Below are 26,434 nucleotides of genomic sequence, written 5' to 3'. Positions count from 1 at the left end.
TGCTGCAGTGAGTGGTCAGGTCCAATCCTGGTGCGCCTGTGTCGTCATCAGGAGGCGCCGGCTTGTCCGCCGTCGGGCGTGGCCTCTCGGAAGGTGAGTGAGGCGTGCCCCATTCTCGGGCGCTCGGAGAACCATGATTTTCCGGCGGCTGCTGGCAGCCCTGCTGCACAACCCGCAGCTGGTGGAGCGGCTGTCCGAGTCGCGGCCTATCCGGCGGGCGGCACAACTCACGGCCTTCGCGCTGCTGCAGCTGCAACTGCGCGGCCACGGCGCGGTCCGCCGTCTGCGCGCCCTCGCGGATCAGCCCTTAGGCTCCTTAGGTCGCCGCGCCGCCCGGTTCAAAGACACCTTCACCCAGGAACTCCGCCGCGGCCTCCGGGACCGACCAGGCTCACCCCCAGGCCATCAGAAGGGCCCGGGCGCCAACGCATAACCACAGACTGGACTCTCCCGGGCCTAGGTCACGTCCCCCATTCCAGTGATCTACACCGACCTTAGCATTCATGAGTCATCTCTGGCACGATGCACGGCTTCTAATCCTAATCCTGACGCGGATTGTCAACATGCAGATGCCTAAGGTCAAATGGACACGTGCGTGGTAGTCCTGTAACTAGGCAGGACATAAAGACTCCGAAGGCCACCAGAGATAAGAATCTCTACCAAAACATAACTTGACTGAGAACCATGGACAACCAACCAGGAAGCCTGCCTCCTACAAGCGGGACTGAAGCGGGATAAATGCTTCTGCATCTGCCCTGGTGCAGGAGAATACCAGGGGAGATGATGGATGGGGTGACAACCCGAGGTTGCCAAATTCTGATTAAATGTGTAAGCTGATCGATAAGTCTGAAGGATCTTATTATAATAGTTAAGCATCTGTGTTGATAATTGCTGTTGCATTCTTTGTGGTTTGTTACTTAAACCCCATTCGTTTTTGAGCCCAAAGCCGTGTAGAGTGAGGTGAACCCAGGCATGGGACTCCAGGATCTGTGTTCTCTTTGCAGCATTTACTCTGCTCAGGGACTGACTTCTCAATCACAACTAAGCATTAAGACTTATGTTACAGTGGCACATGATGCTTGGTTTCTTCTCCATTTTGAGGATCTGTCTAGGGCACTCACTATGGTCAGCTAACCGGACTGTGACTAGGAAACCCATGCACATAAACTGCCTTGTCATTTTGAGATCCCTAACTCAATTTCTAGACCTCAGTTTAAGCCACTCAGGTAAACTTAGCATGTAGAAGGCTTGACACTATTAGAAAAGCTTTTAGACTGGGTACCAGATTCTGAGCAGTCTGTGTTCTCCCTTTCCACTGGGAAAAGCCAAGAGGGCCTCACAAAAGCGCTGAGAAGGGAGGACATCTGGGTTCTTCATTCTGGGAGAGTGATTTTTTTTTTTTTTTTTTTTTTTTCATCTTGGTGCTGGGGATAGGTCCTACAGTCTTGAGCATGTTAAACAAGCACTGTGCCACTGAGCTACATTACCCGATCCTTTAGACGGTGGCTGGAAAAATTCTACCACTGCTCATGAAAGGAGTAGAAAAGGATAGGAAGGCATTTTCTGGAATGGCTTGTTTTGGTTATCCCTAAATACTTGAGTCCACTGGCACCAAAGTGCCATGAAATATAACAACTACTGCTTCCTGGTTAAAGAGCCTTGCAGAGACATGTTTATCAACCTAGGGGACATGTGCTAGGGCCTCCAGGGCTGACACTGACCTCAGGACCCTCCAATCTGGTGAGATTGGGTGGTATGTTGGCTGAGTGGAAGGGACTTTGTTAAGATCAGTTTGTGAGTAGCTGACTAGGGACTAGAGCTGACTGTGAGCCACCTACTGTCCCTACTTCACACTGTCTTTGTTTAGAAAGCCAGATTGGAAATCAAAGAGTTGTCATGGTAACAAGAAGTCAGGCATTATGGCAAGTTTGGGAGAGGCCACTTAGGAATGTCATCAGCAGTTCATTGTCTTTGATAACCAGGTGCTACTATATATTTTAGACATTACATAGCAATTGGAAGTAAAGGCATAGAAACAGACATGTGCCAGTGGGTATGGCAGGTTTCTTTGGGGACCTTGGCATCGGGACCATGACTGGTCAGATCTTTGGTGTCTAAGGGAAAGGAATGTGGGTCACCCAGAGGAACAACCCGTGGCTATGCCCAGAAGAGACAGCAGTGGGAGTCCTGATCCCCTGTCCCAGCCCAGCAGCCTGTGTGGCGTGGCACCTTCTATGGCGGAATCTTGGGCCATGGCTGCTTTGTCATAACAGGCTTCTCCTCCAGCTCTATGATGTGAAGACTAAGGTGGGTCCTCCAAGCCCCGCTGAGCAGGGAGGACAGGGCTGGAGGGTCCTCCATGGTCAAGTGAGGAAACAAGAGAGTCTCATTCTTGAGAGGGAAACTGCACTTCTCCAGAGCGTGCCTGTTGGTCCCAGGAGTTACTACAAAGAGTCGGCAGAGCTGGGGCCCACCAGCCCATTGGCAGGCTGGTTGTTTGCTGAAGTTGTTCAGGGCTTGGCACAGGACCCAGTCCTCGGCCCCAGCCATGTCCACCACCTCCACAGGCGACCCCAGGCCTGAGAGGTGTAGGAGGTGCTGAGGAGGCATGTAGGTGTGGGTGAAGAGAAGTGTGTAGTGGGTGGTCCTGCCTGGGAGGACAGGTGCATGGACTATGTGCTCCAGGTACTTCAGGCCAGGTACCAAACCTCCCTGATGCAGGCAGCCAAAGATGAGCGCACCGAGGGCATTGAAGAGGACCAGGCTTCCCCTCCAGGGTGTAGGTTGTGTTTGTGGACTGCAAAGCAGGATTAGAGGGACTATGAGGGGAATCAGGAATCTAGCCTCTTGGTGGCTAAAGGCAGATAGCAGGACCAGGGGTGTGAAGTAAAGGAGAAGGAGATAAGACTTAGAACTAGGCAGTAGGCGCTGGTGACCCAGCGCCCTCAAGAAGCCCGTTTGTGCAAATGCACAGAGACAGTTGTGGAGTTGTTGCCATGCAGCTTGCAGGGCATGAGCATGCAATACCCCGAAGAGCAGGAAGCCATTGACTGCCAGGTGAGTGAGCCGTGCATGTGTGCCATGCCTTGCAAGGTTTTGGGGATCCAGGTTATAGTACAAGAAGTTGACAGGTGTAAGAACAAGGCTAGTGGATCTTGAGAGGCTGGAGAAATACCAGCTGTCCGTGGTTATAAACAGCACTGCAGCCAGAACAGCCCCTGGCATCAGCACCAGGGCCTCCTGGATCAAGGCCTTGATGCCAGGTTCCAAGGCTCTATGGATGCCCCAGAGAGAGAGGGGGGCCAAAGCAAAGGCTAGAAAGGTTGGCCGATTGAAGAAGCCAGCAGCCACAATAGCACCAAGAAGGCAGCTGTGCCACCATGGGCCTGGGGGAGGCTTCTTTGATGTGGGACTCCATGCCACATAAGGGGACACCAGCACCAGCAGCCAGGTGAAGAGCAGTCCCTCGATGGTGTTGGAAAAAGTCCTTGTGTAGAAAACCAGGGTGACATAGGACCCAGACAGCAGGCACATGGCATTCCAGCGGTCTGCCCTCCACAGCGGGGCCAGATAGTACATAGCCCAGTCCAGGGCAAAGGAGAGAGTAGTGAGGAGGAGCCGAGGCCCCACCAGCAGCATGTAGCCACTCACCAGACCAGGCCAGGGCCCCAGCTCTTCCCAGAGCCTGAGCAACCAGAAGGTAGAGCCAGAGGTCAGCAGTGGGAAGACCACAGTGCGACAGGAGCTGCTGGGGTAAAATTCCCAGGGCCGTGAAGCCTGCACACCCAGGATGTCCTCTGCAGAGAGAGAGGCAGGGATGAGCCAGTTCCAAGTTTAGGCCTGTGCTGAGACGAGTTCTGGGTTAGCACCAGGATTACAAGGCCCCCTAGTGGACACTCCCAGCACAGCCCCTGGGATTGCACGGGGTGGGTTTTAGCGCTTTGGTAAAGCTACTTGATAGGAGAATCTCTCAGGTGGCCTGTCTTCTCTCCCCAGCTCTTTAACAACAGAGAGCCTCCACCTGGATCAGAGGAGACCGGCAAAGACACAAAGCAGGAAAAGGATTTTATGTGTCCCAGCTGGTTTAAGGATGAGGGGTCTATTAGCAACAATGTGGGTGATCTCCAGAGACAGCAGGAAAGAAGGAACATGTTTCCATAAGTGAAGTGAATAAAATTCTGCCAACAAGAAAGAGCTTGGAAGCCATGCATGGTGGCACATGCCTAGAATTCCAGTACTTGGAGAGGCAGAGGCAGGGGGATCAAGAGTTTAAGGTTATGTGGTGTGTTTGTGGCTAGTCTACACCATGTGAGAGACTTGTCTCAAAAATACAGGAAAAGGAGACTGAATTTTCCAACATACAGTTCAAATCTGTCTGTTGAGCCCTGTGGCAGAGTTAGGTCTCCCATGCCAATGTGTCCTGTCCTCAAGCTGAGTGGGCACACTTGTAACATTTGGAGACTGAGTCAGCAGGACTACTACAAGTTTGAGGCCTTCCTAGGCTACACAGTGAGTTCGAGGGCAGCCTTAGCTGTATAAAGAGAGCTGTCTCAAAGGACAAGAAAAACAAAACAAGCCAAGTGTCTGAACCTTTCTCCTTTAGTCTCTTAGCTGGACACATGGCCAGACATGAAGTCTGTTTTCATAGCTAATGTGGTCATGTGATCATTCTGACCAGAGGGATAGTCAGGTGTGTGGTGACTCGGTACTCAGAATCTTGCTAGGAGCATTGTCATGAGTTTAAGGGCAAGCCTGGGCTTCAGTGTGAGACCATCTTAAAAAGTAAAAAGATTCCTGCCCATTGTGCACAAAATCCTGGCTCCAGTCCCAAGCACAGCAATCCAGGAGCAGTGGCATCTGCCAGTGATCACAGCACTCTAAAAGTGGGGGTCATGGCCATGGTCAGTTCAAAGCCAGCTGGGGCTGCATGAGACCGTGTCTCAAAGAGGGCTAACGGGGCAGAGGTAGGAGGGCCTCGTGGAGTCTGAGGCCATAGTGAGCTCAGGACAGCCAGGGCTTCAGAGACAGACTATATCTAAAATAGGAAATAAGGGCTGGAGACATGGCTCAGTGGTTAAGAGCACTAGCTGCTCTTCCAGAGGACCTGAGTTCAATTCCCAGCATCCACATGGCTCTCAACCGTCTGTAATGGGATCTGATGCTCTCTTCTGGCCTGCAGGCAGATATGCAGAGCACTCATACCTAAAAAAAATATAGCACCAGGATTACTGGTATATGCCTTTAATCCCAGTACTCAGGAGGCAGAGGCAGGTGGATCTCTGTGAGTTCGAGACCACCTGGTCTACAGAGCAAGTTCCAGGACAGGATCCAAAACAACACAGAGAAACTCTGCCTGGAAAAAAAAAACATAAGAAAAAGAAAGAAAAGGAAAAGACTAAACATGGTCTTAAGGGAGGAGGCCCTTCCTCATGAGACTATATACATCTTTCCTTATACCAGGCAAGCTTCCCTAGTCACTGGGAAAGACCGGCTTTGAAGTCATTCTGCTGACAAGTCCATCATTCTGCATGACCTGTTGGTTCAAGCAGGAGAACATGGAAGAGGCCAGTACTTCATTCATGTCCTCCAGAAGCTGAGAAAATGCCCATTCCCCACTCCAAGTTCTAATCCCAGAGACGCTACAACTCTGCCTGTTCATTCACCCACATGCATGTCCTTTCCCACCAGATGTCACTGTGCCCAATCTTCTTAGCAGTACATAGGGGTTTACCTGCCATGACCTCGGGTGACTGGAAGAACTCATCTGGGTGTATGTAGCCAGTCTGGGGAAGGAGACACCACAAGACTCGAAGCAGGCTGAGGCTACCCCAAATCACCCTGGCTGCCATCTTCACAGCAGACTATCAAACACAGGGCTGAAAGCCTGGAGTAATTTCACAGATGTCACGAGTGCCACTCTGGAGATCTATATCTGCTGAGAGTGACATTTGGTAGTTACTGTAACATAGACTTTACCACAACCTGAAGACATCAACATAAAAATGGCAGTGATAAGATGTGATTGGTACTCATCTGGAGTTCCAGCATAGGAGAGGTTGACAGGTTGGCACAAGGATTTCAAGTCCCAGACCAGTCTGGGGTACATGAGAAATACTGTCTCAAAAAACAAAAAAGTGGGTTGGGTGGTGGTGGCACACTCCTTTAATCCCAGTACTCAGGAGGCAGAGGCAGGCTGGTCTCTGTGAGTTCAAGGCCAGCCTGGTCTACAGAGCAAGTGCCAGGACAGACTTCAAAACTACAGATGGTTCGAGATGGTAGTGCACCCAGTAATCCCAGCATTCAGATATGGAAAGATTAGGTGAAAAAAACAAAAACTACTTTACAATTAAATTGAATGTTAGGAGTGGTTAGGAGCACTTATTCTTTCGAAGGACCCAGATTGGATTCCCAGCACCCACATAGTGGTTTAAATCCTATAACCCGAGTCTTAGAAGGTCCAACAACCTCTGTTTTTGTTTTTTCAAGACAGGGTTTCTGTGGCTGTCCTGGAACTCACTCTGTAGACCAGGCTGGGCTCAAACTCACAGAGATCCACCTACCTCTGCCTCCCAAGTCCCGGGATTACAGGTGTATGTCACCACCACTCAGCTTCAACAACTTCTGACCTCCACCATAGGAACATTCAGATAAAACATTCATACACACAAAATAATAAAATAAATGAATCTTTAAGAAAATAAAGTCAGGGTTAAAATGACAAGGTTGGTAAACTGAGGAAGATAAATAAGAGGGCTTGTATGAGGCAGGCCAGCTAGGAAGGACAAGGCTCTACCTAACAGGCTCTGGAGGAATCCCAGAAAGTGCCAACCCCAGAAAGAACCCACCTCCAGGAGAAGGTACAACCCATCATTGTCCTGTCCCTAGTAAACTCTAAGCTCTTGGAATAGATAACCTTTACATATATTCTTCAAGAACCCTTGCCCTTTCCATACTTGGCATCTCAACTTTATGGTCTGTTGTACCTGTATATATATTCCTGAAATTGTGTAAGACTGAATCGTGGGGAAGGAAAGATGGTTTCTGAGAAAACCTCCACCCCTTCCAGGAAGCAGTCTCCCAAGACAGCCCCAGAGATGACAATGGGGGGAGCTGCTGTCTGTCAAGGTGTGCACGTCCCAGTACTAGAGGCAGCCCTTCACTGTGCATTCAGCTGGGCCCACCTTCCACTCTAGAAAGTGAGCTTCTGTCTTGCTTTCTCGCCTGCTGATCCTCACCCTGACTGCTTGCTGTGTGTCCACCTGAGTTCTTTAGAACTGAGGCTGCTGACAGTAGGATTAGAGGGCTTTGAGGGAGCCATCTCTCTGTACCCATAATCCAAGCGTACTGGCTGGTTTTGTGTGTCAACCTGACACAAGCTAGAGTCATCAGAGAGGAAGGAGCCTCAGCTGAGGAAATGCCTCCTTGAGATCCAGCTATAAGGTATTTTCTCATTTAGTGATCAACAGAGGAGAGTACAGCCCATAATGGGTGGTGCCATCCCTGGGTTGTTGGTCCTGGGTTCTATGAGAAAGCTTAGCAAGCCACAGAGAGCAAGCCAGTAAGCAGCACTCCTATATGGCCTCTGCATCAGCTCCTGCCTCCAGGACCCTACCCTGTTTGAGTTCCCATCCTGAATTCTTTCAGTGATGAACAGCAATGCTGAAGTGTAAGCCAAATAAACCCTTTCCTCCCCAATTTTCTTTTTTGTCATGCTGTTCCGTCGCAGCAATAGAACCCTAAGACAGTGGTCAGGACTTCTGTCAGCCCATATAGCAGCAAAGACACAAAGTATTGCAATCCAGTTGTTGCACATAATATAAATGACCCAGAGACTGATATTGGGGTCAAGCTTCAAGCTGAAGATCAGAAAAGCAAAGCAGCCAGGCACTATATCTCACCCTACATCAGACTGAAAGGGAATCCTGGCTCCACCAAACCTCAGAGAGTTAGTTGCCTCTCCTCAATGTGGCTGGAGAATCCTGAGACTTCAATGTTTTCCTCTCCTCAATGTGGCTGGAGAATGAATGCCTGACCCGAGACCTTGCTCCTGTCTTATGTGCCTCTCATAAGTCCTGGGACTGAAGGCCTGAACTCTAACGCTCTTTTAGATGGATTCACTCTAATGTAGCCCTGGGTGGCCTTGAACTAACAGAGAGCCTTTATCTCCTGAGTCTTGGAATTAAAAGTTGCGTGCCACCACCTTCTGATCTCCATAGCTTGTGGCTGACTTTGCTTTCTGAATTCTCAGGCAAGCTTTAAGAAATCATAGATACTATTTGACCACGTCCAGATGAAGAGATGGCTTCAAACATCTCAGTAAAGGAGTGAGCATGACAGGATTGACCAACTGTTACTAGAGATGCTGAACCAAGTAGTGGGAGGGGTGGAGAGGATAGCTCAATGCCTAACATGCTAACGGCCCTGGGAGGAGGAAGAGGAAGTGGGGAGGAGAAACAGGAGAAGGGACAGGAGGAGGAGGAAGAGGAAGAGAACAACAATGGAGGGGCTTCAATCTCACATTCAGGCCTTAAAACAGCCCGGACGTTTCCCTGCCTCTGTCTACTGTACCTGGAAAGCTGAGATGGCTAAAAACCAAGCCCCAAACCTCTTCAGACTGAATCTCCAACTTTGAGGGAGTCATGTGAGAACCACCCCTTTATGACAGGACCTGGTTCTCTTAAAAGAGAAATACATGCAGAAATGGCCAGGAGGAGTGGAAGCTTAGCCTCAGCAGTTAAAGAGTGAGGTACTAATCATTACTATTTTGAGAACTTATAAAGAACAGCATTATAACTGCAATTCATGTAATAAAGGTGGCATACAAATTACTTAGAAACTGGTATACAACTGAAAATGATATTATAGGCATGACAGTACACTCAGCTTATTTCATATTGTTAAGAGCTAATCAGAGGCATTAAATCTCTTACTTTGTAACTGCATGTTTGTTACCGGCTAGGGCACAGTATGAATAAGATGTACCTAGCTAGATCAAACATTTGGCTTGCATTATAATGACATGGGGTAAAGGTCAATGATGAGTGGGGAGTGGGAGTGGGAAGGAAGAGAAGAAACTAAAATGTTAATGATTCTCGGAAAACGACTGAAGAGAAATGATTTGAAACTGCTCATCCTTGAATTATTAGAACTTGTATAAATAAAGACAGCCTGAGCTACTCAGGGCCATTAGTTTGAAAGACAACCAGTAGTCAGACTCTTCATTCTTCCTGACTTCACACACATCCTGTAGCACAAGAACCCTGCTGGAACTGGACTCCAGCAGAGATCCGCCTGCCTCTGCCTCTGGAGTGCTGGAATTAAAGGTGTGAGCCACCACCACCTGGTGGCTTTGTGACATTTGAACACAAATAAAGCACTGTAGCTTTGAATGTAATAGCGCCCATAGTGGTCTGCTAAGCCCACGATCTTCCTATAGAGGATATCCCTCAGCACATCAGCTCTGTGGTACCCTGGGAGTTATTTGAGGAGATGCAGCCAAGAGCTTGGTCATCTCATATGTCCAAAGGCTATATAAGTGACAGTCCCCCAAATTAATCTTCTTTATAATTGAAATGCATAGTTGGCAAACAATATCAGCAACAAGAACTCATGGTCAAGCTGTACTGCCAGGATCTGCTGCTGCTTCGAGCGAGCAATCCTCTGCTTTTTATGTGGCCTTGGGGCTCCTGATGGTGACAAGCTGGCTGGACCAGTTTTAGCCATCCTATACAGACCAGACCACATGGAAAAGTGCCTGCACTAGAGGTTGTCTCAATGCCCCCTCCCTTTTGTTTTGACAGGGTCTCACTATGCAGTACCTACTGGCCTGGAACTCAATATGTAGAAGAGGCTGGTCTTAAAATCAGAGGTTGCTCTGCCTCTGCCTCTGCCTCCCAAGTGCTGGGGTTAAAGGTGTGTGCTACCATGCCCAGAAAGACCATCTCCTTTTTAAAATAGCTTGATTGGGATGTAGTTAATATACCATTCGATCACCCAGGGAAAATGACTTTTAGAATATTCACACAGATGTGACTGCAGTGTACTGGCTGGCTTTGTGTGTCAACTTGACACAAGCTAGAGTCATCAGAGCAAGGAGCCTCCCCTCGGCTGAGGAATGCCTCCTTGAGATCCACCTGTAGGGCATTTTCTCAAATAGTGATCAATGGGGGAGGTCCCAGCCCATTGTGGGTGGGGCCATCCCTGGGCTGGTGGTCCTGGGTTCTTGTGTAAGAAAGCAGTCTGAGCAAGCCATGGGAAGCAAGTCAGTAAGCAACACCCCTCCATGGTCTCTGTATCAGCTCCTGCCTCCAGGTTCTGAGCCTGCTTGAGTTTCTGTTCTGATTTCCTTTGGTAATGACCAGCAATGTGGAAATGTAAGCTGAACAAACACTTTCCTCTAAACTTGCTTTTTGGTCATGCCGTTTCATCACAGCAATAGAAACCCTAAGGCACACAAATTTTAGCTTTATGTGTATTGGTATTTTCCCCACATGTGTGCATCATGTGCCTACAATGCCGTGGAGGCCAGAAGAGGGCATAGATCCCCTGGAGCTGGAGTCCCAGACAGTAGTGAGCTGCCACGTGGCTGCTGGGAACTGAACCCTGGGCCTTTGGAGGAGCAACCAGTGTTCTTAACTGCTGAGCCATCCATCTCTTCATTCCCAAACCACAGTCTTAAATGATGTCTTTTATGTTGTTTTAGAAGATGGTGTTTCACTCTGCTGTCCAGGCTGACTCCTGCTTCAGCTTTCTAACTAGCTGGGACTACAGGCATGCTCTGCTCCCAATTTCATTTATTCTCACAATTTTTAACTGCAACCCCCCCCCCCTTAAAAATGTATGGGTATTTTCCCTGATGTGTGTCTGTGCACCTTGAGCATGCAATGCCCATGGAGGCCAGAAGAGGGTGTAGGATCTCTCACAACTGGAGTTAATGGGGCGTTGTGAGTCACCATGGGAGTGTCAGCTGCACTGTACGTTGGCAGTCCTCTAATCATTTCTTTGTCCCACGGGGTTGGGACTCCCCAGGGGCTGGGACCTCCTGGGATCCAGCTGAGAGCCATCAGGGGCCCCTGCAAGAGCAACAAATAAACATGTTCTCAACCACTGTGCCATCGCTCCAGCTGTGTCAGTCCTGTCTTACGGAGAAACCACCGGCATTTGGCTTTAGTTAGCAGAACCGTTAAAGTGGTGAGTCTAGGACTTGGACTACATCTGTTGACTCCAAAGGCCCTCACGCTCAGCCTGCCAGCTTTCTGGGTCCAACCTTGAGCACAACCAGCTCTACAGTATCTCATCTACCCCAAGCAAGCCCCTCACTCCACCATACCAATTTTGCTTTAGTCATTCCTCTAATGTGGTTCTTTACCCCACTGTCGCTCTCTGAATCGAGGTATGCTACGACCTTGTGCATATAGCCTGGCATTCCTCAGTCCCGCAGAAGGCTATGCAGGACTTTGGATGGCTGAAGCCCTACTGTGTGTCACCTGTAGCTGAACTCAGCCTTCTCCTTCATGGCACAGCACACAGATTTGTGTAAGGAGAGACATTGAAAAGAGCGGAAGCAGACTGCCCCCCTCTTTGCCCCCACTTTCTGCTCCTGCTGTCCTGCCTGTGCCCTCGACCAGATCTCTGTGGGATCCCGTGGAAAGCTCAGGGGCTGGGCACAGTCCAGAGCCTAGATTGTTTCCACCTTCTTTTAGGTGGAATTCGGTGCACAAGCCACACCACTTTTTTTTAACAGCTCCTCTATTCTGAGACATTTCTCAACGCTTTTTTGCTTACTGTTGCAGCATTGCTTGTTACACTGGTAACATGGAACTTAAAAGCAGCTGTGGCATCAAGCAGCATGAGGTTGAAGTCCCTACCCTGTCACTTGCTGATGGTAAAACCTCATTCAGTCTCAAACCCCAATTTATATTTCAGCTGTGAATGACTGCCTACTTTAGCATTGTGGGGGAAAGAGAAAAAGGTAAAATAAGGCAGATGTAACAAGCCATTGATTTCAGCATCCATTTCGCTTCAATTCTGTAAGCCAGCTTGCAAGATAACTGTGTGGAACCCTGCACCCCACCGCAATTCTCCAGTCGCCTGGTCATTTCTTTGTCCTACTGGGCTGAGATTTCCGCAGGGCTAGGTTTACGTGGACTCACCGAGGACATCTGTCAAGAAAAACAGGAGGTCCCCAGGAGGAGGTAGCAAGATGGGTGCATTGACCACAAATGCCAGAATGTCCAGCGGCTCCCGAGGTCAATACCAGGTCTCAGAGGTGCCCTTACGTGGGGTGGGGTGGGCCTGGCAAATCTCACACACCCTGGGTTAGTCTGCTGGTTCACGCATCTAAACACAGGCACACCTGCCCTAAGGTCGGGTCCAAATCCTTTGTTTCCCACAGCCCCCAGGCTGAGCCTCCCAGAGAGCAGGGGACATATTGGGTTAAAGGAACCGCTCCCAGGACATGGAGGTGAGACTGTGGGACTAGAGAGTGGGTGCGATGACCCAGAAGATGGGGAGCCCGACCAGCCCACCAGGTGCAGGCAGTAGGGAGAGACCATGTTGGTGGCAGGGGAACGGCAAGCTGGAACCACAGCGCAGGCACAAGGTGGTGGAGGAAGAGGATGGAGACGAGGGCTGTAGGACCAGAGAAGGGATGAAGCAAGAGACCGCCGGCTGAGTCAGAGGCTTGGGTCCGCTTTCTCTCATGCCACTGTGTGCGCAGCAACCATACCGGCTCTGGGGGCCGCAATTATGTGTGGCTCAGTCCAAGGAAAATCCCTACCTTCAAACTGGGGTTTCTTCCTGACATAGCTGTTGGGTCCTTGCTTATGGGAAGGGTGGAGGTCCTTAGGATGGTCCCTCCTAGATCTAGCATTTGGAGGAATGGGCCCCAGTAGACCAACCAATGCTCCTGTTCCTTCACGGACAAGAACTCGCTCAGTCTTCAGGATCCATGTCCAACATCGAATGAGGATGACTCTCCTAAGCTCAATTTCCTATTGGCTGGCATTTCATTCACCCTCACCTGGCCCTGGCCGAGACTGCACTGAGTTCTGCAGGGGACTATCTTTAAAGCCTCCTCTTTTGGTTGCCAGCCGGAAACTGTTCGTTCTTTGATTGACGTGGAATACAACAGCCTGCTAAACACCTCAGAAAGAGTGGAAGGGAGCTAAGTAGCCCCATACCTGTTTACTATCTACATCCTCGCAGTTCCAGGCCACAGAAAGGGAATTCTGTGTTGTACCAGGAAAATTCAAGGCCCTGACCATCTTGACCGTGCTTCTCAGTGTTTGAGAAAAAGGTATCTGGAGGAGACGCATGACATTTGAGGACAAGGAAAGGATGTCCTCTTCAGAGAAAGCAGCAACTGTTCCTGTCATGGTGACGTGTGTGGCAAAGACGTCTGTGACCATCAACAAGAAAGTTTTGCACTGGCCTACAGGGTCCCCCTTTCCCTTGTCCTTGCCTCCATGGGACTCCTGGGTCCCATTCTCTCAGGGGAAGCAGGCTTGGTTTGGTTTCCCTAGCTAAAATTAGGGGATCTCGGTGCATCTTTCTCCACACTTTGCAGCATTTGTAAGTTTCTGGTCTGCGGAGATCTTGCTGCTGTGTTATAGATGGGGATATGGAGACTCAGAATGAGTGTGGAACCACCTAGGAACCCCCGGCTCCCGGGCAAGTCCGGTAACAGGAGAGTTCGCAAACCTAGGCCTCTCTGGGCCCTAAGCCAGTGCTCTAAAATGGAAAGCACCCTGAGCCTCCCTTCCCAGGAAAATGTCAGTATTAGTCCCCTGTGGTCCCCTAGGTTCCCTGCCTATTAGTGCTCTCAAAGGCTGCCATGCGGTTTGGAGGAAAGCTGCTGGTTCCCTGCTGATCTGTGGGCTGCAAGCAAAGCTAAAGGTGGACCCCGTTGCCTGCCCCATTGCACCCTCACCCCGTCCCCAGCCACTCTTCCCAGGCTGGGACTGACTCACCCACGAGCTGCCTCTGGGCTGCACCTGCTGCGCTGACTACCAGGGTCACCCGGAGCGAGAGCCGGCTCCCGAGGCACTAAGGCCCTGCGCCAGCGGGACAGAGGACTGCAAGGCGGGGTGGGGCAATGGCCTTCCCTCTCCACAGCCGGCTCTGGACTTTCACTAGGGAATTAGGCCAAGAGATCAGGCAGAACTCGCTAGGCGGGGCGGAGGATGGGGACAATTGTGCGTGCCCCCGCCCCCAGTCCCGCAGTCTGCAGTGGTCGCGGTGGGGGCTCCTGAGGAACTGATCCTACTTTGCCTGTGCTGTCAGTGCTTTCTGTCAGCAGCCCCTCCTTGTAAACCTATGCCGGATAAACTTCCTTTTCAGGACTAGCATAGTCACGCCAGAGCGTTTCTATTTTGTTTGCTTGTTTTGAAACAGGGACTCGGTGGTCTCGAACTCGCCATCCTCCTACTCACCCTCCCAGGAGCTGAATTACAGGCATGCGCCACCACGCCAGCTTTCGGACACACACCTTTTGTTATCCAAAACAATCATTCTGTGCTGGGAGTGCTGGGTGGGTGGTGATTGTTTCTCCGTAGTAGAGAGCTAGCCTAGCAAGTGTGAGGCTCTGTGCCCATCTTTAGCCCCAACAAAAGCAAATCCCACTAAACCAAGATGAACACCGCGGAGGTTCTCGTGCCAGAGGCGGCGATCGTCTAAGGGAGTGGGACTGGGGAAGTGGCCCTTCCTCAGATGGTTCCATTTTCCCCCGGATGCTGAGCATTGAAGGCTGTTGCCTGGGGCAGCGCCTTCCATGCTGACACAGGACTAATGCTGTCCCTTTGTGCATGGTACAGACGGGGACAGGCTACTCGCCCAACCACCGGCTGTAGTGCTGTGTCGCAGGAATCATGGCCCCGCCTACGTGGCGGGGCAGGGCGGGGCGCGGCGGGCTTCGGGGCTGCCAGCACCTATGATGATGCCCAATGCAAGAAGGGCTATGCGCAGAACGGAGCCTCGTGATGCAGAGCCCACTCCGCAGGGACGCGTCACAACCCAGTCATACCCCCCCTCCGCAGAAATGCACCACTCGGGAGCCTGTAGCTTCCGGGGGTCCCTCGAATCCCCGCCTCCAGCTGGAGAGGCGTGTGGCTCACCAGCTGTGACATTGCCCCCTGGCGGCAAGATACCTTCCTGAGTATCTCGGGTAACTAAACCGGTAGGGAGAAGGTCAACTCCCACTCTTCCCCGATTTTGTAAGGTCTGGACAGCGTCACCTGCCTTTCACCTTCAGGCTCCACAACAGTGTTCACATTAAAAAGCAAACAAAAACAGTAAAGGAAACCAAAGAAATACTGCACTAAGATATTACATACAATAAATGCCAGAAATTGTTCCTATTGTCTGAGACCTGAGGCTTTTGACAAACGGAAGGCTAGACTAGCTACTGCCCCAGTTCAAGAACCACATTTTCATTCCCCCCCAAAGCTCCCTCGTGTCCTCTTTCCAGCCTTTTGACCTCTTCCGCCTGCCCAGACATCCACTGCTCTGATTGCTATTGCTGTCCCCTGTCGTTCCCAGAATGCCCTCTAAACAGAAGCAGTATGCCAGTGTTCTTTTGTGCCTGGCTCTTTTCAACGGGCACAATGCCTTTGAAATCCACCCTAGTGAGTGGTGGAACACAGCAGTGTTTTTTTTTTTTTTTTTTTTTTTTTTTTTTTAGGTCTACTTATTATGTATACAGTGTTCTGCCTGCAGGCCAGAAGAGGGCACCAGATCGCATTACAGATTATTGTGAGCTACTATGTGGTTGCTGGGAATTGAATTCAGGACCTCTGGAAGAGCAGCAGTGTGAGCCATCTCTCCAGCCGATGATTGTATTCTTTTCTGACTCTGGTCTGTCACTAGACAGAGGTTACGTACCTGGCCTTGACCTGACAGAACACTGGATGTGGGACTTAATATTTACAATTTCCTCCTCCCCCCAGACAGTGAAGGGTAGCCAGCTGCCTAGGTGTGTGACATGTGATCACATGTCCCTTCTCCGGAAGTTTGACCATACTGGCAAGTGCCCTTGTGGCTCTTTTCCTAATGGTGTCTGAATTGTTCCTAGAAGAAACCTGGCCTCTTCCCCTCAAAACAAAAACTAACACAAAACAAACCCTGGTCTGGTGTGGTAGTAGGGCATGTGAGACACAGAGTAGATGACCTAAGGAAACACTGAATACGGCTGGTGAATTATAGATCCCAGGGTAAGTACTTCCCCTTCACCATCCTCAACCAGCTGCTGGGATCCAGAAGGAGATGGACAGGTAGACCAAGGCCATTACCAGTGTCAAGAAGATACCCCAAAGCAACTTCTAATTGGTTTGTTTAGTTACAGCAAGCAGGCTTGCATGGAATTCCTAGGAAGCAGGAACAAGTAGGGTTAGATGCCTGAGCCACATTAAGAAGCCGAGAGGGGCTGGGTGGTGATGGCACATGTCTTTAATCCCAGCACTCAGGAGGCAGAGGCAGATGGATCTCTGTGAGTTCGATAGCTTACAAGAGCTAGTTCCAGGACAGGCTTCAAAGCTACAGAGAAACCCTGTCTCAAAAAAACAAAAACAAAAAAAAAAACAAAAACAAACCAAAAAGTGGGGAACAGAGCTGGAAACTGTCAAAGATGACTAATCCTTGCTCTAGAAGGATTCAGAGTTGAACTCAAAATGGCCTCTGAGGCAACATACAATTCTAGTCCTCACTGGATTGTGTCCCTGTAGTTTCCTCTTTGCCACTGGCGTTTTCTCTTGCATCGAGATTCCACACACTCTTACCCCTCTCAGAGCCCCAACGTGAGAGGTTTTGTTTCCAGCTGGGGATACTGTGAATAAGAATGACTTTCATATGTCTATAAAACTCGTTGTATGCACATCTGTTTTCGTTTCATTTGGAAAAGTACCCAAAAGTGGGTGGCTGGCTCATGGGAGGGTGGGTTTGTTTTCTGTTCCAGTGCTGAAGGCTAAAGGAGGTCATTGCACACACCACTGTAGGCACTCTGTCACTGAGCTATTAGCACCCCCTTTAGCTTTTTATTTTGAGACAGGGTATAACTGAGTTGTCCAGGCTGGCCTTAAACTTGTTAGCCTCCTACAGCCTCTTGAGTACTCCCTGTAAACCTAATTACAGGTTTGTACCAGTAGACTTGACCAGGCTAGTCTTTCTTTACTTTTACAGGAAGCTGTCAAATTATTTTGTAAAAACAGTTATGCTATTTCTATTAAAGTCCACGGCAACCTATGGCTTGGCTTTGAGTTTCTGTTCATTCATGTTCTTGTTCTCTCTCTCTCAGGTCTCTCCTACACCAGGATGGTCTTGAACTCATGATTCTACCTCCACTCGAATATGCACTACTGACACTCAACACTATGCCCACACACTTCTCACATCAAATCTCTGTGAAAATTTTCAGTGCTGGATGGAACCTAGGAACTCATGCATGTGAAACAACCACCCCACCACTGAGAAACAATTTTGTGTCTTCTTTAACTGTGACAGCATCTAATTTGTTAAAATTTCCCAAGCTGGGGCTGGAGAGATGGCTCAGTGGTTAAGTGCACTGGCTTCCAGAGGTCCCAAGTTCAATCCCCAGCAACCTTATGATGGCTCACAACCATCTATAATGAGATCTGGTGCTCTCTTCTGGCATGCATGGATACATGCAGACAGAACACTGTATACATAATAAATCTTTTTAAAAAAATTCCTGAGCTGGGCATGGTGGTACACTTTGATTTCAGTACTTAGCAGAGCAGAGACAGGAAGGGTGGGCTAAAGCACATTTGAGGCTACATGGGTAGACCCCTTTCAAAACACCCAAAGTAATTTGTTTTTCCTTCCAGGATCATGCTGGGTTTGGTGCTGGAATTGAGCAGAGGGGGCTCTGTGCCTGCTAGCCAAGTACCCAACCACTTAACTACACCCTTATTCCTTAAAATAGGTGTGTACAAATACGGGAGTGTGTTTATGTGTGTGCACTTATGTGTTCATGTACATGTGTATGCCAGAGGTCAATCTCTGGTATTGTTGAGGTGGTGGCACATATTGTTGGGGACACAGAGGTCCTTGTAGTCACAGAGAAGCACTAAGAGAACCAGGAATGTTAATGACACAGGGGTGTCTCTCCTCAATGGAGGACATAAAAATCAAATACCCAAATTCCATCCAGTAAGCTGACGTGAATTTTATTAATGACCTGGTGACCTTTTGCTATGGAGGCAGACCTCACCCAGGTCCCCAGGATGATTATCCCAGACTCTTCCCTCCCTCGACCATTACCCATCCTTAGGGGAGATGGCACAAGAACTTTATGGCCTGCTGACCTCTGTGTCAGAGACCACACTAGATTCCAGGTCTGTTAGCTATAGACCCTCCCTCACGGTCACATGTACTGTAAAGGAGTCTCCGTGTAGTCACACCTTAAGCTTTATTTACATCTGGAATTTGGATTTTTCCCAAATTGCACTGTTTTCAATATGCTGCCAGTGAACCGCCTGGCTTTAGACTCTCGGAAGTCTGATCCAGGTTGATGAAGTCAATATTTGCATCGGGCTTTCATTCTCATCTTGTGGGGCAGTTCTTTACCCTGAATGACACCTGCAGGGACCCCCTCAATGCACTTTTAATCCCAGCACTCAAGAGGCAGAGGCCAGCAGATCTTTGAGTTCGAGACCTGCCTGGTCTACAGACCGAGTTCTGGGACAGCCAGGTCTACAGAGAAAGCCTGTCTTGAAGAAAGAGGAGAGAGATGGGGAGAGAAAGATGGAGAGAGAGACAGAGATGAGAGAGACAGAGAGATGAGAGAGACAGAGATACAGAGAGACGAGAGAGACAGAGAGATGAGAGAGAGAGGAGGGGAGGGAGAGAGAGAAAGAGATACCTTGGTTTTTGAGGCAGAGCCTGCCACTGGCTTCTAGCTCACCAAGTAGAGTAGGCTGGGCTAACTAGTCAATAATTTCCAGGGACCTCCTCTTTTTTTTTGAAACAGGGTTTCTCTGTGTTACAGACCTGGTTTCCTGGAATTCTCTCTGCAGACCAGGTTGGCCTCAAACTCAGAGATCCATCTGCCTCTGCCTGGCTGGGATTAAAGCTGTGTGCCATCGTGCCCTGCCATGTCTGGCTTTTTAAATGGGTTTGAGGATGGAATTCTGGTCTTCAATCTTGTGTCACAAGTACCTTATTCATCTCTCTAAGTCTAAAAATGTGTCCTCCCCCTTCTTTGAGGCAGGGACTCACTAGGTTATTTAAGCTGGCCTTGAACTCATTTATAGTCCAAGCAGGCTTTGAACTGCTGATTCTCCTTCAGAATTCTGAGTAGCTGGAATTACAGGCCTGTGCCCTCAGGCCTGGCTTGGATCATACTTTTGGATCAAAGAAAGTTTTACTTACTTTATATTTTCCTCTTATGTGTTTGGATGTTCTATACATTCAAATTAATTTTTCTGTATGATATGTGGAGGAGGTCAAGACTCATTTCTCTCTTAAGTTGATATCCAGTTTGCCATCTTAATTGAAATGACTTTCTTTTACTGTTTTGATTTACATCGATAACCTCATCAGGTTCCATTCCTTAGCCCAGCACTAGAGGTACACAGGACAGCCTCTGGACGCCTGGAGAAGACACCTATTACTCCAGACAGAGCCTGTTGGCACCTTAGTGAGTCGTAGTGTCTTTTGAAGTTTGAATTGTGTGGGGGTGGATGTGGGGGTGCAGGGGTGCCTTGCTATGAAGTGCACTTTATCCTGGGGGTGATGAAAGGTTGTCGCAATGCTCCCAACAACGGCACAATGGCCTGGTCACATCTTCAGCTCACACATCTACTATGGCTGCAGAGCAAAGGCCAGAGGTCAGAATGCCAGAATTCAGAAGGCTGGAGAGTAGGGAGTTGTTCACTATCTGCCAAGAGAGTCTCCATAATCTTTTCAACTGGGGAATTGTTTTGAGATAGGGGCTGGCTGTGTAGGTCAGGCTGGCCTTACAGCTTGTTAGCCTATCTGCCTCATACTCACAGTGTTGAGATTACATGTGACTGCCACCACGTTGCTCCTCAGGATGTCATGATAATGCCACTGACAGATGATGCGGGAGGTGCCGTAGTAGCCCATTTCTCTTTTCTTTTTCTTTTTTTGAAACAGGGTCTCACTCTGTAGTCCTGGCAGCCCTGAGATAATCACAATCCTCTTGGCTCTGTTCCTGAGTGCGGAGGTTATGGGTCTATGTCCCCCAGCCCAGCTTCCACCATCTTCTGTTTTTTTTTTTTCTTTAATGATTTATTTTTTTATGTGCATTGGTGTACTGCCTACATGTATGTCTCTGTGAGGGTGTCAGATCCCCTGGAACTGGAGCTACAGACAGCTGGGTGACTCTCTTAGGCTTTCTATTGCTGTGAAGAGACACCATGACCACAGCTACTCTTATGAAGGAAAATATTTAATTGAGGTGGTGGCTTACGGTTTTAGAGGTATCATCTATTATCATCATGGCAGAGAGCATGACAGCATGCAGGCAAAAATACGGTGCTGGAGAAGGAGCTGCTACATGCAGGCAGCAGGAAGTAGACTGTGACACTGGGTATAGCTTGAGCATAGGAGACCTCAAAGCCCATCCACACAGCGACAACTTCCTCCAATAAGGTCACACCTCCTAATAATGCCCCTCCCTTTGGTGGCTGTTTTCTTTCAAACCAGCACAGCTACACAGTGAGTTCCAAGCCTCCAGCATGTGTGAACCTGATACTGTTATTTGATCCTAATCTCTTACTAATGGCCCCTATCTCAACCTACTGGGGTTAAATACTTGACACAGCAGCAACCAGATGCACACCACTAACTCCTCCTGCACTGTTGTTGAAGGCAGGAGGATTGGGAGGCATTCAATGCTCTCTGCTAAATGAGATGCTGTCTCAAAAAGTAAAAGAGAAGGGTGGGGTGGGGTGGGGCCACAAAATGGCTCAACAGGTAAGAGTGCTTGCTGATAAATATGATCTGAGTTCAATCCACATGGTGAAGAGAGACACCTGACTCATGCAAGTTGTCCTCTGACCTCTATCTGCTCTGTGACAAATGCATTCCTCCCATAAATACATGTGCAGGCTAGATTTGTTTGGGAAGAAACAACATCACTTAAGGAAAGTCTCCACCAGATTGGCCTGTGGCCTATCCTGTGAGACATTTTCTTAAATAGTGATTGGAGTGGGAGGGTCCAGGCCATTGAGGGTGGTGGTCCTGGGTTGCATAAGTATGCAGGCTGAACAAGCAATGGCGAGCACACCAGTAAGCAGCATCCCTCTATGGTCTCTGCATCAGCTCCTGCCTCCAGGATCCTGCCTTGTTTGAGTTCCTGCCTGGACTTTGCTGTGGCACTGTAAGCTGCCAAGTTGGTTTTGGTCAATAGTGTTTTATCACATGTAGACAAGTTTCTGTCCCGCCTGGTCCCACAGCCATTCAGTCCCAAACAAACTGCAGAGGTTTAATTATAAACTGTTTGGTCTATTGCTCAGGCTTATTATCAGCTAGCTCTTTAAGATTTAAGTTTGCCCATAATGCTTATCTATGTTTAGCCACGTGGCTTGGCACCTTTTCTCAGTATGGCTTTCTCATCTTGCTTCCTCTGCGTCTGGTTGGCGCCTCTGTCTCTGCCTTTCCTCTCCCCAGAATTCTCCTAATCTTGTAATCCCGTCTCTTATCCCATCTCTATTTCCTGCCTGGCTACTGACCAATCAGCATTTTATTAAACCAATACAACTGAAAAATCTTTACAGGGAACAAGGGGATTACCCCACGCCAACCACTGCTATCGTAACCCTAACTAAGACAATAAATAAATGTGAAAAAAGAAAGACATTTGAAAGAATTAGAGAAATCGACAAACAAAGTAAAAACTTGAATAGTCCTAAGAGAAGACAGGTCATAGTAAGGACATTGTCCTGCTTATCCTTTTGTGTCATGTTTTAGAATGATCTTGGGCCAGGCCTGGTGGTATAAAGATTACATTGCAATGGATTGGGAAGGCAGGTGTGCAGGCTGGGTTGATTATCTGCTCCAGTTCATGAGCAGCCTACAAACCCTTCCTTGTTCCTTCTTTTCCCTTCATCTTCATAAAACCTGTGATCCGTGTGTGTGTGTATGTGCGTGCGTGTGTGTGTCTGTGTGTGTGCATGTATGTTTGTGTCTATCTATGTGTGTGTGTCTGTGTGCATGTGTGTGTGTGCATGTGCGTTTGTGTCTGTGTGTGTGCATGTGTGTCTGTGTATTTGTGCATGTGTGTGTGTGTGTGTGTGTGTGTTCAATTGATACACGCTGTTATGTGCTGGCGAATCTCATGCTCTTTCTCACTTAGCCGTGGATAGCCCTGCTTATCTGAGATGTTAACATGAAATGAACTATGCTATGGCCCTCACTACCTTTACAGCCTTAGCTCACAGATGCCTCCCCTCTAGAGACAATCAGCCCCATCTCAGAGCCATCTGGTACTTTTCCTGAACTACTGAACTCCCAGCATGCAACAGTCCCAAACTACTGTGGGGTGAAAAGATTAACTTTCCAAATTGTGGTGTTGCGTGCTATCTAGCCCCTCACCGCCATGGGAAATGCAAAGGGCCCTTGCTGCCACACTCAGACGCTCTCTGTCCTCAGAGGTCCCCTCTCTACAGTCTATGGAAGGGGTCTTTGTTCTCTGCACTGTTGTTGCATCTCCCATCCCAGCCTCCCCCACTGCACGGCATTGTTACTGAAGGAGGTTTCACCTGAACCCGTCTCCCTGCAGCTCTCTGCCAAACCTGGAGGGGATGCGCATAATCTAAACACATGATGATCCTGAGAACCTAAAATCATTTCAAAAGAAAACTTCAGCGTGTCTTATTGGTAGAGCATGCATTTAGCATTCAGAGGCTCTAGGTCCAATCCTCCAGCAGTATATGCATGTTCTCTCACATACATGTGCACACTGCGACAACTTTAAGTATATATACATATTTATGAAAGTGAATTCATGATGCTTGAATTCATAGGCAATGATAAAACTGAAGAAATAAAGAAAAAGTAAAATGAAAAAAATTTCTTGTAAGGGCTGGAGAGATGGCTCAGCTGTTATGTGCACTGGCTGCTCTTTCAGAGGGCCCAGGTTTGATTCCCAGCACCCACGTGGTGGCTCACAACCATCTGTAACCCCAGTCTGATGCCTTATTCTGGCCTCCATGGGCACTTCATACACCAGGCTCAGGGGCCAAGGATACTCATTGCTCCTGCAGAGGACCAGGGTTCAGATTCCAGGCCCATTGAGCAGCCCATCACCATGTGCAACTTGAGATCCAGGAGATCCAGTGCCATCTCCTGACCTCTGGGTACCAGGCACACAAGGAAGGAAAACTCACCTCAGATGAATAAAGAAAGGGAGCTGGAGAAATGACTGCTTTTTCATCGGACCCAGGTTCAATTCCCAGCACCTACATGGCAGCTCACACCTCTCTGTAACTCCAGTTCCAGGGGATCTGGTATCCTCACACAGACACATATGCAGGCAAAACACCAATGTACATAAAATAATTTTAAATAAAAAAGAATAAAGAAAGATATAAGATACAAGACGGGATACTGCCAGGCATGGTGGCACAAGCCTGGATCCGAGCATCCTCAGGACTGAGGCAAGAAAACTTCAGCCCAGCTGGGGCCAGCCAGGACTACATAAAGAGACCCCATCTCAAGAACAAACGTAAAGAGAGGGGTTGCTGGGTAAATAAATGCAAAGAATGCATACAAGTCCCAAAAGCCCTTTTAAAATAATAAGAGCAAGCTTGACATGGTAGCACATGCCTGCAATCCCAGCACTCAGGAAGGAGTCTGAGGCAGGTGGATGGAAGTTCAAGTTCAGCCTGAGATCTCTATATAGCAAGGCCTTGTCTCAAAAGCAACTAAGTGCACACAGTGATTGTATAGGTGTCACATTTCTCTACCCAGGAATTGTATAGCAGCTTGCTGTGCAACATAAAGAAATCATCCATTCCAGGCAGGGCCAGCATCACACCCCTATAACCTCAGCCACCCAGGAGGTAGAGATAGGGGAATTGCGGCCAGGCTGGCTTCAAAGAGATCTGCCTGCCTCTGTCCCGCAGGTGCTGGGATTAAAGGCATGCACCAACATGCTCAGCTCTACTTTTCCATTCAGGCAGGGATTTATCATGCAGGGAACTCTAGTTTAAGAGCCCCTTCTACTCTCTGAGTGCTGGGATTACAGGGGCGTGTCCCTTGCCAAGCTTTAACTTAGTTTTTTTTTTTTTTTTTTTTTTTTACAGGGCCAGAAATTTGTAAGCTGTTTTATTGTATGCTACAGCCAGTGTATATAAAATAGTTCAACCTTGTGAAACAGAAATCCATGAAAATTCAGAGAGGTAGATGTTAAGAACTGACAAGTAGAAGATTGTATATCATGGCACGTGTTACAGAGCTTTTGTACAGACTTCAGATTTAGTTCTCGTGAATAGTCACTGGTTCATGAAAAGTGAGAAACCTTAAGATATTTGACTACAAGAAGGAGCAGACTTTCTGGGGTCTGAAAGGGTTTGTACTTGAAGACACTCCGGTCAGCAGAGGGTCGTGTTGAGCATTCTGCAGACAGAACTGTTTCAAGTCTGCAGCTGCCTGGGAAACCTTCACGCGGTTGAGTCCGGCCTCCAGCCGCAGCTGCTGAACCACCTTCTTCATGGCGGCGACGCTGGAGGAACCCGACATGGCGCTGGGACAGCCGTGCCGACTCGTCAGGGCGAGCGAGGGGCGGCGGGGCGGGGCGGGGCGGGGCTTTAACTTAGTTTTGTTTTTGGTTTTTTTCTTTTTTGGTTTTTTGAGACGGGGCTTCTCTGTGTAGCTTTAGAGCCTATCCTGGAACTAGCTCTTGTAAGCCAGGCTGGCTTGGAACTCACAGGCCTGTCTCTGCCTCCTGAGTGCTGGGATTAAAGGTGAGTGCCATCACTGCCTGGCTTAACCCAAGTTCCTAAAAGCTTTAGGTACTCACCTGAGGCTTAACATGAGAACAACAGCAGAATTAGACAGACCTGTGAGCTTTTGAATATCTGGATGGAACCCTTTCCCATGCAAAAATGTGAGCAGCCAGCTCTGAGGGCTTCTCTGGGTCAGGCAAACTTCATTCATCTCCCCTCGTGGTCAGGACCCCTTCTTTCCATCGGGGAGTCCCCCTCCCTTTCAGTGTCACCAGGGCTGAGTCCAAAGATTATGTGGCCCTTAGGCAGCTGGAAACCGGCCCAGGGTCCATACGACAGGTGTTTCCCGCTGTACCAGGTTTTTTCTTTTGGGCCACCAACCGGCTTCCAAATAACGACACTTATTCATTAGTTATGAATGCTCGGCCTAGCTTAGGCTCCTTTCTAGCTAGCTCTTTTAACTTAAATTAACCTGTTTCTCTTTATCTGCCTTTTGCCTTGAGACTTTTCACTTTTCTTTCCTTCTCTGTATCTTTCACTGCTTTTCCTGTCTGCTGCCTGGCTTCTGGCCCTGGCTGTCTTCCTCTTCCTCCCGTTCCTCCTTATCTCTCTAAAGCCTAGAGTTCTCGTCTTATTTATTCTCTCTGCCCACCAGCCCCACCTAGCCCCCTCTCTGCCTAACCATTGGCTGTTCAGCTCTTTATTAGACCAATCAGGTGCCTTAGGCGGGCAAGGTGAAAGAAATGCAGCACATCTGTACATCATTAAACAAATGCAGCACATGTGTACATCATTAAACAAATGCAGCAGAAACACTCGTAGCACACCTTTACACCGTTAAAGTAATACTCCACAGCATAAACAAATGCAACACATCTTTACATCATTAAACAAATGCAGCAGAAACACTCGTAGCACACCTTTACACCATTAAAGTAATACTCCACAGCATAAACAAATGCAACGCATCTTTACATAGTTAAATAATATCCCTTCTCTGATAGTTGCACACAAGGGCAGGAAGCCCGCAGTCACGCCAGGCTCAGGAACAGCTGCCACCCAGGTTTAGGTCCATCATGGTTTTCCTATCTCATCCGGTTTAAAGTGGTGGCAGCAGGTCCCCTCCTCCTGGAGGGGCTGGAAGGAGTTGGGACAATGTTAGAATCAGGAAACAGGCCCTAGCCCTCCACCAACTACAACTGCGTCCCCAAGCAAACTGTCACTCCTCTGAGTTCTTTGGCTTCCCTCTCTGCCATACCACACTGTCACCTCAAGAAGTCATACAGCTAAGTGTGCTGGAGACAGATAACGTGATATAAGCCTGAACTTCTGGGTCATTAGTGCCCTGACAGTGTGCTGAGGGGTCAGCCAACAGGATCTCTGCAGAGAATGACATATGGCTCTGACTGGACTCCCTGCCCTGAGCTCAGCTTTGCCAGGCCCCAGCTGGTCAACCACAGCCTCTTCCCTTTACCTCTGCATTTCACAGGTTAAAGAGGACGCCACCA

At 48.8% G+C, this 26,434-nt stretch overlaps 2 protein-coding genes across 4 annotated transcripts; one reads left to right on the top strand and one right to left on the bottom strand.

The window, feature by feature from the left end:
- Positions 1-53: 53 nt before the first annotated feature.
- On the top strand, positions 54-852 carry Ncbp2as2 (NCBP2 antisense 2 (head to head)). The gene has a single exon (XM_051191320.1). The coding sequence runs from the start codon at positions 134-136 to the stop codon at positions 431-433; it is 300 nt and encodes a 99-aa protein (XP_051047277.1). The 5' UTR covers positions 54-133; the 3' UTR covers positions 434-852.
- A 1,192-nt stretch (positions 853-2,044) lies between these two features.
- On the bottom strand, positions 2,045-14,301 carry Pigz (phosphatidylinositol glycan anchor biosynthesis class Z). 3 transcript variants are annotated; one of them, XM_051191311.1, is made up of 3 exons: positions 13,971-14,300; positions 5,732-5,935; positions 2,045-3,797 (listed from the first exon to the last, which is right to left on the bottom strand). In XM_051191311.1, the coding sequence occupies exons 2-3, from the start codon at positions 5,847-5,849 to the stop codon at positions 2,233-2,235; spliced, it is 1,683 nt and encodes a 560-aa protein (XP_051047268.1). In that variant the 5' UTR covers positions 5,850-5,935; positions 13,971-14,300; the 3' UTR covers positions 2,045-2,232. The 3 variants fall into 3 exon arrangements, with proteins under 3 accessions (XP_051047268.1, XP_051047267.1, XP_051047269.1); XM_051191310.1 differs by having other exon boundaries at positions 5,732-5,932; XM_051191312.1 differs by lacking the exon at positions 5,732-5,935 and having other exon boundaries at positions 13,971-14,301.
- Positions 14,302-26,434: the final 12,133 nt, after the last annotated feature.

Source organism: Phodopus roborovskii, unplaced genomic scaffold, assembly GCF_943737965.1.
Source record: "Phodopus roborovskii unplaced genomic scaffold, PHOROB, whole genome shotgun sequence".
In the NCBI taxonomy this organism is placed as follows: domain Eukaryota; kingdom Metazoa; phylum Chordata; class Mammalia; order Rodentia; family Cricetidae; genus Phodopus; species Phodopus roborovskii.
Note: the sequence above shows the minus strand (reverse complement) of the source record. Positions and strands in the feature narration are given on the sequence as shown.

Bases quoted from the DNA above. Each gene is read 5' to 3' on its own strand.
- Ncbp2as2 (XM_051191320.1), top strand. From the start codon at position 134: ATGATTTTCCGGCGGCTGCTGGCAGCCCTGCTGCACAACCCGCAGCTG.
- Pigz (XM_051191311.1), bottom strand. From the start codon at position 5,849: ATGGCAGCCAGGGTGATTTGGGGTAGCCTCAGCCTGCTTCGAGTCTTG. The intron at 3,798-5,731 runs GTAAACCCCTAT...CTCTCTCTGCAG, and splicing joins GTCACCCGAGGTCATGGCAG to AGGACATCCTGGGTGTGCAG.